Here is a 12,324-nt window from a genome sequence, read left to right as displayed (position 1 = left end):
AGAAGCATGTAAAGCCCTATCATGCACATGTGATCTTGACAATTCTAGAAAGTCATTTTGTTAGGCACAGTACTATAGAGTTGTAAAATAATAACACAATCATGATGAGGTACTTTTTTTGACAAACTTTTGGCTCATTGGCTGAGATCAAGCGAATGAAAACTTCAAACAAAGACAACTCAGTATCTGTGTAACGAAGCATAAATCCGATGCATGCGAAGGCAAACGTTTTGACCTCAGTACATTAAATAGATTAAAAACAACCTAGCCTACACAATTAACAATTTTTGCTGTCCGACTTTACTGTGCAAGGCAAGCAACTAACTACTCATGTCTTTGTGGAACATTTGTCCTTCAAACGCATATAATCTAATGCATGGATACGAACAGAGAGGTCAATACATCTGCCTGCACTTGCCTCCTATAATTAATATTTTCATCCAGACCAAAATAATAACAAAGAAGGGTGTTGTTTTGGTTTGAATTTTTTGTTTTGTTTGAATTTCTGCGGATGGGCAAAGCTGTTGGGGAAAAAAGTGCAATTTCATGATTATAGTGGTTATTTTCTTCACGATATAGAAGCAAAAAAGATCCTGAATGCATAACTGGGCTTTAACACAAAGAAAGAGTGGAGAGTATACTTATAATTAGCAATTTAGCAAGGTTTATGTCTTATGACTCCCAATATTTGAAGTATTTGTGCCCGCCATGTTCACCATTTGAAACCACCACAATTAACACAATAACTACACCACTCACGTCCCCATTTCATCAGGAATGATCATCCATGTTGCATCTGGTGCATCAGACCGACCAATGACAAAATGGGCATCTAAACGAAAAGTTTCAAAGGTGCTTCAAGCATTAATGTTGAATTTTAATTTCAGATACCTACAGGGCATGTTAAATTCATAAGAATATATATCTGCACACTACATTCATGCAAACATTTCAGTTGCTTAGAATCTTTGCAATAGTGAGATAATGCAAATGCACCAAGTAGTGTATACAAAATTGTTCACAAAATTTGCTAAGGTAATCTGATTATTGACTTTTGCAATGAATAACTGCAGCTGTAGTGTAACGTGCACTAGCTCAATTCTGACAGAATCATATCACCATGTTACCTGAGCATAAATATGACCACTTTATACTGTAGAAAAAATCCTTAAACCAATTTAAAAAATGCACACATCAGGGCACATTTTTAAAGAATTTCTTTAGTTTTTCCCTCAGACAACCAGTAGGATCCTTAGATTTTCGAACAGTAAATGTTTTTGCAAAATGAATATGTCCAGTGTATCACTGCAGCATGTACAGTACACTGTAACCCAGATGAATCTGTTCTCAATTTACAATCTGATGTCCGCAGCTGGCGATATAAGAAGCACTGGTGGTGGTGCATGCTTTCGTGGCGACGCAACTCACACAATTTGCAATGTAGATTTGTTTTGTCTTTTAATACCTCATGTGGACAGTTTTCTGTATTCCGTCTGTGCAATATGAATTTAATGGCTTGGAGGGTTATCTTTGTGATTCTATTACTGGCATAATTATGTCTCTGCTCTGCGGAAATTAGCAACCAATCCTTGTCACTGGGAAGGACTTTATGATCGTTGGCCGAGCTACATGCTGTGTAGTCAGCCTAGATGTGTGTACAGACAAAGGCCCTCCTCTATAGTTACAGATCAACAAAGGACTGATAATGCCCTGGATCAACTAAGAGCGAGCTCAATTGTACAGACAAAGGCCCTCCTCTATAGTTATAGTCCAACAATGGACTGATAATGCCCTGGATCAACTAAGAGCATCTGGAGCTAGATTGTACAGACAAAGGCCCCCCTCTATAGTTATTGTCTAAAAATGGACTGATAATGCCCTGGATCAACTAAGAGCGGGATAGATTGTACAGACAAAGGCACTCCTATATAGTTATAGTCCAACAATGGACTGATAATGCCCTGGATCAACTAAGAGCATCTGGAGCTAGATTGTACAGACAAAGGCCCCCCTCTATAGTTATTGTCTAAAAATGGACTGATAATGCCCTGGATCAACTAAAAGCAGTGCTTAATTGTACAGACAAAGGCACTCCCCTATAGTTATATAGTCCAACAATGGACTGATGATGCCCTGGATCAACTAAGAGCATCTGGAGCTAGATTGTACAGACAAAGGCCCTCCTCTATAGTTATAGTCCAACAATGGACTGATAAAGCCCTGGATCACTTAAGAGCATCTGGAGCTAGATTGTACAGACAAAGGCCCTCCTCTATAGTTATAGTCCAACAATGGACTGATAATGCCCTGGATCAACTAAGAGCGAGCTAGATTGTACAGACAAAGGCCCTCCTCTATAGTTATTGTCTAAATGGACTGATAATGCCCTGGGTCAACTAAGAGCAGTGCTCAATTGTACTGACAAAGGCCCTCCTCTATAGTTATTGTCTAAAAATGGACTGATAATGCCCTGGGTCAACTAAGAGCGAGCTAGATGTGTACAGACAAAGGCCCCCCTCTATAGTTATTGTCTAAAAATGGACTGATAATGCCCTGGATCAACTAAGAGCGAGCTAGATGTGTACAGACAAAGGCCCTCCTCTATAGTTATTGTCTAAAAATGGACTGATAATGCCCTGGATCAACTAAGAGCAGAGCTTAATTGTACAGACAAAGGCACTCGTTTATAGTTACAGTCCAACAATGGAATTTGATGTAAATAGGCCTCAGCAGATTTTGGCCGTTCGAACATAAATTTGATCGAAACCGGGAACTACCATTTAAAAATATGAAAAGAGACAAACAGGTATATAATGACTTAACCACATGTGTAAAACATGAATTATCCCATTACTTCAGGAAGGGAAATATTTGGGAAGTGAAAAAAATCAGCATAACATATAGTTCCTATATTTTAGCACAGGTTGACATTCTTTGTCCACTTACAGGGGGGTAGGAAGCTTCCACAAAGTGGGGGAGGGGGCACAACATCAGAGGGGCACTTTCTCATTCCACAACCACCACTCGTTATGCTATAAACCGATACACATTGGCCATATCACTTAAAAATATATGATGTATTAGTATGCTATCAATACTACTATGGTGCATGTGAATAATTCAAATAAAATCATGAAAAAAAACAAAGGCTTAAGATATTCAAAAGACAGTTCTTCATCAAAGGGGCACATATTATTTTGGAAAAAAGTGAGGGGGGGGATTGGGCTCGTACCCCCCTCGGCTCCTACCCCCTGTCCACTTATTTAGATTATAACTTATAATGTGGAATACAACACATACCCCTTGTCTTAATTTTAGTATTTCAAAATCTACACAAAGTCAAACTGTGCTATTCGTTTGCAACAATAGAACCATTATTATATTAATGGAGCTGCAAACACTGTGCCGAAGTAACAATACATTGTGCCGTGATTATTATGAAAGATTGGATCCAGATTATTTTAGAATCCGGACAAAAGATGTCTGCATATAGTCAAGGTTAAACAACAATAGGATCATTTCGTCAATACAAGTTTAGGAAATTAGCTCACATCTGTTGCTTACAATTAACCAAGGCTTCTTACCTGTGCCAAATTGGTTTCCATCAAAAGTGAACCCTTTTATGAAGATTTTTGACTCATCCACAGCATAGACTGTTCCTCTTGCTCCCAGCTGTGTGGAATCTTCAAGGGCAAATTTACCAATTTCAATGCCATAGTAATGACCACTTGCTAACTGTAGGACTGTTTAAAAGAAATGGAACACAATTTATGCAATTTAACAAGCAACTATTCAGTTAGATTTTGTACCATTATCTTCACTTCTCTGTCAACTTCCTTCAAATTATTAATGTTATCATTATTTTTTATGGCCCATACAGTCTTGGTACAGATTTCCTTTCTAATTAGCAAAATAAAATTCAATTTTAGTCTTAATTGTTTAAATTCTACAGCACTTGGATGGAGAAAATGCCTTTCCTTTGGTTATATATATATCCATATAGCAAAATTTAGTCTTGTACATGATAAAGTGTATACAGTACCATGCAGGGCTTGATATATAGTTTGGAAAAGGGGAATGGCACCTGAGGGCACACAACTTAAGAAATTCTTTAGTGGCTGTCTATTGGGTTTACGAAAAAAACTCCATAATTTTTTCATCGCCACAGTCCTAGTTCAGGGAGTTTTCATCCTATAATTCAGGAGAAGTGAAATTTTGAACCTCGCGCCAACTTAATCTAATATACAGCAGGGACGCTATCATTAGCAATTTAGATGGAAATTTCCCGGGGAAGTTGCAAGTTAGCAATCTTTTGGAGAGTCAAAACGTTCCATAATTCCCTTACTAGTTCTTCTTCATAATGTCAAGGCCAAGCTTAGAGTGAGATCTTTCCTATGAATTCACAGCCATACACAAAGTCTGTACACATTCCTGTCAGCGTATCATGACCAAGCTTGAAGTGAGATCTGATCGAGTCCGACCAATGTGCCGCACTGACGTCCCATCTCGACATAAGTCAGTGTTAGATTCAAATTTTCTGGCAGGACGGGCGGCCAACATATCAAGCACTCTATCACATAAACTAAAATTCATCACAGGGCAAGGCTAAAGGCAATACAAAGACAAGAAATGATGTGACCGGAAAAACTAAAAAATTCCTTTACTGAAATAACTTTAACCATTTCATTTGGATGCACTCCCCTATAAATGTGAACCACACAATGCATGTGAAATGGAATCTAGGGCGGAGCAAAATACTATGTTAAAACTACATGGTCAATAGCTCTACAAAAGTGTAACAGCTGTTTTACACAAAAACTGTAGGAAATTATCAGAGTATCATAAAACCGTACAAATCTTACATCTTGCTATGGGCAATCCAAGCAAAAATTTATTCCCTGGCCTTCTTAAAAGGTCCCTTTTACATAGTGCTCTGTCCGTGGTATGACGCACACCAATTAATTCAAGGTAGTCTGATCCCAAATATAATTAAGTTAATGCTAAAATAGATATAACATTGTAATATACATGTTACTGAAATGAGATATATCAAAAGATCTATACATGGAGATACATAAGCAAGATGTCAGAGCAATACAGAAATAAGTACATCAGACTTTGTGGATGTACTTGAGTGAGACTTGTCCATTGATATCCAACCATCACCATTGCTATGTACTTTAAACACAGCTATAAAAGTCCAAACTAGGCAACTTATGCAGCAATGTTTATCACAATTTTTAGCACAGTACTTCTTTTGAACACTTATATCCTTTTGTTACATGGGTGAATATATTTATCTTTTAACCGGACGTCAATGTTCTTTAGTTGCAATGGTATAATGTGGGCAGAGTAAATAACATGCACTATATAGTCAAAGCAATTGTATTGTAGACTGTCATGGAATCCCTTTTTTCTGGTAATTTTTTTTTCTTTTTGCCTTTAAAGACTGATAAAGAACATAATAAACCTGCATCACCAACCAGAACAGACTTGAGTCAATACCCTATGTAGAGCCACATGCTGCAGACATGTGAGATGTGTTTTAGTACACCTTAACTGGGAGCTACTATTAATTCTTGGCTTTAATTAAGCTAACACTGTAACAGTCACATCAAGTTTGTAGAGTAACATTTGATTGTTTACCCATACAAAAGCCACTCTCTCCATGTTGATCGTTCAGGTATGTTGTTGCTAAGGCAATGATGAACTGGGTTGTAACTGTTATAGCTTATTGCAGAAGTACAAAGAGAAGCCCAGCAAATGTGCCTAGTAGTATATTACCTAACTATAACTGTGAGGTCTGGGCCTTACTAGGGTCCCTTTATATACAGCAGGCTCTTGGACTTGCTATGCATCAGTTCCCTTTATGTCTTGGAATGAGCCCGTCGCCCTTTAGTTACGCTTCTTAACGTAGGGTTGAACGAGGTTACTACTACCAGGCCAGCCATTGGTACTCCATATCGTTATCATAAAATACGACAATGGCAGTAGGGCCTATTGTCAATTGGCCTAGCCTAGTAGTAGTACAGGTACCACAAATGGTGCAATTCTGACTCATATTTAGACTACTAATTAGGTGACTGGAAGCGTCTGTGATCCCTATCCTTAGGCAAGATAAAGTAACGCTAATGAAATAAAAAATAAAATACTTACGATACCACAGCGCGAGCATTACCCCACAAGCTGGATGACCGTATTTCAAGTCCATGGTGCAGTGCCTATCGAAACCGTCTGGTCAGGTAAATGCTACTAGATAACTGTGCAAGCTTGGTAACCTGCCACTAACGTCGCTCCCGATTATCGATTACGACCACGATGAAGATCATTCGTACGAAAAATTATGTACTTGGAAGTGCATCACTAAACCCGAATATCTGATTGGTTTACATCTTGCTGGGGTGACGTGACGTCATAACAAAGTTTCACATATTACGGTGGCCTACAACAACTTCGACTGCATTTGAACATATCAAATTTCAAAACAAAATTTAACTCACAGAATAGAATGGCGGGTATCTGTTATCAGCAGTGCTAACATATGCGCTCATTCACTAATCTTTAGAACAGTATGGCAATGAAATATTGTAAAAGTTCACAACTATATGGATATTTCTGTGATGTCTCGGGCATTTACATTGTCATTTGCAGTTAATAGGAAGCGCTCTTGGAAGTCACACATTTTTTTTTTATCACTCAGTTGTTTATTTTTATCGATGTACCCGAAGTTGAGTAAAGTGAGTGTTATGATACCTTCCAGTAAAAGTTGCCAAGGTTTTTTGTTATTTTTTGTTTGTTTTCAGATTGGATCATTTGGGGTATTTGTTATTCATTAATGTTAAATAACCATTTAAATTGACTGGTAATCGGAAAAATAAGTCTGACCAAACCCCACGGGAATTGTTTCCTATGAATCCAACCACTTTTTATGTTTCACGTTTATTGCTCTATTTTGGGATTTCTTTAACTCGGAGACTTATGGCAAGTTCCGCGAATGCCTTACAATTTTCCTACTCTTAAAAATATTACAGTGGTGACTTACTATCATACTTATCGCCCAAGGGCATTTCCAAGTGCGGATCAGTTCTTCTTCAACTGTGAGCTTGTACTAGCGTAAGCCATACGATTAGTCGGGAGCGTGAACGATACAATATAGGTTATGTAAAATAAATTGGTTACGTAATAAACTTAAACATAAAACGTTTTTATTAAAACGTTTTGTTTGATAACGTTATTTGTGGTGCAATAAATATGTCACGAAAGCGTTTTCAGGCTATTATCTCAAAAAAAATTCGTTAAAACATTAATATAAAATTAATATCTCATAAAAACGTTATGCCGATTATAATACCACATTTAACGTTATGAAAAAATATTTTAGAGGCTCTTTTAAAAATGTTATGATAACGTTTTGTGTTTGCTGGGACAGTAGGCTTACAGTCTCCACGTAAGGGGACTTGGGTAAAAAGTGGGTCACTTGGTTTGTGCCCAATATCTAACTTGGATGACTTCATTTCTTAAAAACTTACTGCAGTACTTGATATTCCCAGAAATATTCCCTTCACTCCCAATGCAGTTGGTTTTATAAGGCCACAGACACTGGGATCTCAGGTACGTGGAATGTTACCACAGTTATGATTAATTTATTCAACTGAAGAGCACGATATAAAGGTCTGAACTTACTGTTTCCCGCTCTCTTCTTTCAATTCAACTAACCAAACCTTGTCTTCCTTCTTTCTGCAATGGTATCATCATTATTTAGTCACGTTTAACGTTTTCAATGGTTTACCATTGGTGCAGGGACAAGGTCTGGTGGGCTTGTGTGGGGTGGGGAGGGGCATGGGCCTGGGAAGATCATTGCTTTTGAAAGTGTGGGGAGGGGGAAGGATGATTTTGTAAGTACCAGGCGCGTATCCAGGATTTTCTAACCCGGGGGCGCGAATTACTATCTAAGCAGAGCGCCACCATCGGTTGGCGCGGAGCGTGCAAGAAAATTTCTGGTTTTGATAACCCCCAGATCACCGGAAATGGCACTTCTCGGGCTTGAAAATGACCAACCAGATGTACACTTTTGCCTGAGAACCAAGTATTTCCCAAAAGTTTTTTTTCCATCCATAACCTTTTTGAAGATTGTCACCAGTCACACATGAAGATTGTCACCAGTCACCTATGGATCATTGCTTTTGTAGGTGATTCTACGTCACGGCCCACAATATCCGAAAGCCCCACTTTTCAAGGTTTTAAGCCCATTATTTGTTGAGAATTTGAAAATTCACATTTCTCGTGAATAAAATCACTCTAAAGCATACCCATAATGTTGCACAAAATTCAATCTATGGACAACCAATATAGAAAAACCTCCTTGAAGCCCTAACAGACAAGTCAAAATTGCATGAGTAGAGGAAAGTATGATGAAGAATGTTGGTGAGGAAATTTTGGAAAATTCAGACACAGTTAATTTAATGGTGTAGAAATATTAAAACCTCTTATAACGGCTATTATAAAACTTGGTTGAAGGAAATGAAAAATAGCAGATATTTCCGATATCAGGTATATCGAAACCGAACACTACACACATAGGCGTAGGTCCCCCCCCCCCCCCCCGCAACCAATTTTTTCCCCATTTTTTCGGGCACCTACTGAAAGAAAAATAAATAGCAATGAATAGCTTAAAAATGATCTCCTTGGTAATTAAATTAAAGTTCTAAGCTTGGCCGACATAACTATACTGTAAAAGAGAGTTTTGACATAAATGGATCTGTATGCTTTTTCTCCATCTACATAAGACATTTGGTTGTTTACATTAGCATCCGGCGGTATACTGTGCAACTTTCACGGACCGTGCGGTACACGATGCCATGCAATGTAATGGCCGATGCTTGCTTATATGATATTGGCATCGACATGTTGAACTCGCGCTTAGCGCGCGAAAAATTTTGGCTTTTTTTTCGGGCAAGTCATTACAGCCCCCAAATCCAATTGGGCTCCTACGCCTTTGACTACACACATAGACAGTTTTTGAGGCTGTTCATCGTGGAACATGCATTTCAATGCTCAATGATATGATATTATATCTGCTCTTTGCTTTACAAATTCGAACAGGCGTGTAGCGAGTAATTGCCAAGGGGGGGGGGGGGGGGGCGAAGCCTGTAGGCAAACTATCTAAGCGAAGCGCCACCATGAGTTGGCGCGAAGAGTACAATAAAAATGTTGGCCGAAAGTGCCTCCCAGATCGCTGGAAATGACACTTCCCAGGCCTTGTTAGTTGCATCTAAGCATTGTCTATTTTGAAATTACTAGCGATGTCATAAAGAAAATTTGCTCGGGGGAGGGGCGGTCGTCCCCTTCCCGAAATGCGTCATGTTCCCCGACGACTCGGTCGAGTTCAAAACAAGCCACAGTTGGTTCCATAAAGCACAATTGTACAATTGTTTAAGGCGTCCATACGCACACACGCGTTATGATAGACCATATATAGTACTTATAGATTCATTAGTGAGAGAGGAAAAATGGAAACGTCAAAAATGGAGTTGTCGATGTAAGGGGTAGGGTGAGGCGCACATCCCCTTCGTAATCCTTGATCTGTCACTGGCTACCCTGTGTATATAATAGGGATCAGCGCTTTAACTATGACCGTTCCTCTTTCTCTTCCAGAAGTCTTGGCTATCTTCTGCTCCCTCCTTTTCTCCTTTTTTCTCTCTTTTTTCTTTTTCCTTTCCCTTCCTTCCTCTCCTCCTTTTCTTTTCCCCCCTCCTTTTCCCTTTTTGCTTATCTTTTTTCTCCTCTTTTCCTTACCCGGGGGGCGCGCCCCAACGCCCCCCCCCCCTGGATACGAGCCTGAGTACTGATGTCATTCTATGGCGTTGCTATAGATAGTGCAGCCAAATTCTGGGGAAAGAAGCAAACGCGATTGCCAAGCAATTACATATCTAGTTTCATATACCTTGTAATTTTAAATGCGTTTCATATAGTGTACACACAAATTATCCCGTAGTACCAATGAAATATTAACACTTAAATATTACCAATGAAGTATATATAAGATACTTGATAATTTTCCTGATTGTTCGATCATTGCGAACGTCTAAAAATATTCAAATAAAGTAATATAATGCTTTCCATAGTAAATTAAGCGACGACTTAATTATTTTTCTCCTTCTCCATCAAAATAATGGGAATTAAACAAGTCAATCTGCCGAAACCAATTAATTCGCACAGATATCTTCTTTTGTTTCTTGATGGTTAGTTGTCATGATCACGTTGATAAAGTCAGTGTTGATATAAAGATTGGTTGGGATGGGTTGAGAGTTAATTTTCGTACCCATGCAAACATACTTTATGACTTGCCGAAAAAGGATAAAATGAGCATCGAGCACAGTTATTCGTACTCGGCTATTGCGGATAAAATGATATTATCTTTAACACTTTTGTGTTTGTCTCTTGTGACGTTAATCTTACAAGAGTCATTACCTACTTAAAAGCAGAGAGGTTATATAGATATATATCAAGGAGAAATCACGAAAGCAATTGGCAATTTTCTATGAAATCTGTACCACTCTACCAACCAATCAGAGCAAAGATGAGAAACTTGGAAATAGGAGGGCGCTGTTCCTAAAAGAGATTGAGATTGTCTTGCGAGAAGAAGCAAAACTAATAAATCGTCATTGATAGGTACAGATGAGAAGGAATCATGTGTGTTGGCTATCTCCGAATGAAGAAATGTGACGGCTATGGCTAGCCAAATGCCTATTAATTGGAACGATCGAAAATCTACATTTTAACGATAAACCTGGGATAACGCCCGAAAAACTGGAATATCGACGATAAAATTGGATTATCGGTTGAAAAATCAGGACTTTCAAGAGAAAACTTGGATTATTCGTAGATAATCCCGATTTGGAAAAAGAATTCGAAAAGGAATTCGAAAAGGAATTCTAACCAACTCGAAGTAATTTGTGATTCCTAAAGCCGGATCTCGGAAGAGATTGCACAGACTTTTTGTAAATGAAATGGAGGTAAAAGACAAAGGCAAATGAATATAAATAATTGAAAACGAAATGAGTTGAGAAATCCAGACAGTGATAAATCTTCCAGCCTCCATCGGGATTCGAACCCGGGCCTCCCGCTTTATATGCTGACACCCTAACCACTAGGCTATGGACGCTGATTGTATGTCCAGAGTTTCGAAACCTGTAAGTAAGGTCGTAATTCCACTGTAGGCATTTGTCACCTGGATCGAACAATACTAGTTCTGTTTTGGTGACATATTTGCCTTACTCTATAGAGATCAAATATGATCATAATATAACTCAAGGTCATTTGTTATTCCTAAAGCACTACTACCTCGCCTTCCTCTATCTCTCCGACACTCTCTCAACTCTATATACCGGAAGTCTCTACCTCAAGTCTTGAGTCCTCTTCCCCCGTCTTTCCATGTCGTGCTTACACGTCAAGACCTCCTATCCCATAATTTACTTATTTTCCCGTCATCTATGCCTTAATTTCATTTCGTCCACACTCTGTACAGTGATACGTCACCAGTGACACCAATCAGTGCACAAATAAAATTTAGAAACGTAGCCTCACGAAAACCAAAAGGATACAAGACTACGGGGAGGTGTCTACTAACATGATTATGAAAAGCTCATAATTACATTCTTCCCCACTCTCCCGGAAATTAAGTGATAAATTACATCGTTTTAAAGGAAGACAAACTCCAGCCTGATATCTGTTTTATAAGAAAAAACTAAAACCGACACACCACACCGCACCCCATCAGAGAAACCGCGTGACAGGTGGACGATGCAAACACTGCAGGCCAATTATTTGATGTCAGTTAACCAAGCTACAAGAGTTGATGGAAGAAACTTACATGAAACGCGTTAAAAAGTTAGAAAGTTAGAAGTAAGAAAGAATAATATGAATAGAGAGACGGACTATGATAAGAACAAAAAAAGAAAAATTCTAACCAGTAAACCACACTGGTTACACATACAAATACACTCAAACTCAACCACAGACACGCAAACACTTTGTTGGGCTGACTTCAGATTCGCTTTCTAAGAGCCGGCTACTACTTAGGATGCTCCGATGGCCCGACAGACGCTCACTAAAGGAAGGATAAGACCCGATTCAATTGCACTATTCAATTGCACTTAATTTTGCTTAAAGGAAAGTTCTCGGTAGGCAAACTATTAACAAACTTCGTGGGCGTGTATATCCAGGCGCGTAGCCAAGGGGGGGGGGCGGCAGCCGCCCCCCCCCCCCTTGAGCATATTTAAAAAAAAAATTTTTAATGTTTTTATGATATCGCTAGTGTTTTCA

At 38.8% G+C, this 12,324-nt stretch overlaps 1 protein-coding gene across 11 annotated transcripts in view; it reads right to left on the bottom strand.

The window, feature by feature from the left end:
• The window catches only part of LOC139962402 (uncharacterized), a 67,055-nt gene extending 60,589 nt beyond the window's left edge, over positions 1–6,466 (bottom strand). For 5 of the 11 annotated variants that reach the window (XM_071962321.1, XM_071962347.1, XM_071962363.1 and 2 more), the window contains exons 1-3: positions 6,157–6,463; positions 3,585–3,743; positions 760–832 (exon numbers count right to left, since the gene is read on the bottom strand). In XM_071962321.1, the coding sequence (XP_071818422.1) occupies positions 760–832; positions 3,585–3,743; positions 6,157–6,211 (287 nt within the window). In that variant the 5' untranslated portion in view covers positions 6,212–6,463. Of the gene's footprint in view, positions 1–759; positions 833–3,584; positions 3,744–6,156 lie in introns of those variants that run through there. The other 6 variants (XM_071962387.1, XM_071962371.1, XM_071962337.1 and 3 more) reach the window with 4 other exon arrangements.
• Between the last annotated feature and the right edge of the window lie 5,858 nt (positions 6,467–12,324).

Source organism: Apostichopus japonicus, chromosome 3, assembly GCF_037975245.1.
Source record: "Apostichopus japonicus isolate 1M-3 chromosome 3, ASM3797524v1, whole genome shotgun sequence".
NCBI lineage: Eukaryota > Metazoa > Echinodermata > Holothuroidea > Aspidochirotida > Stichopodidae > Apostichopus > Apostichopus japonicus.
The sequence above is the reverse complement of the archived record's forward strand: the minus strand, read 5'-3'. Positions and strand labels throughout refer to the sequence as shown.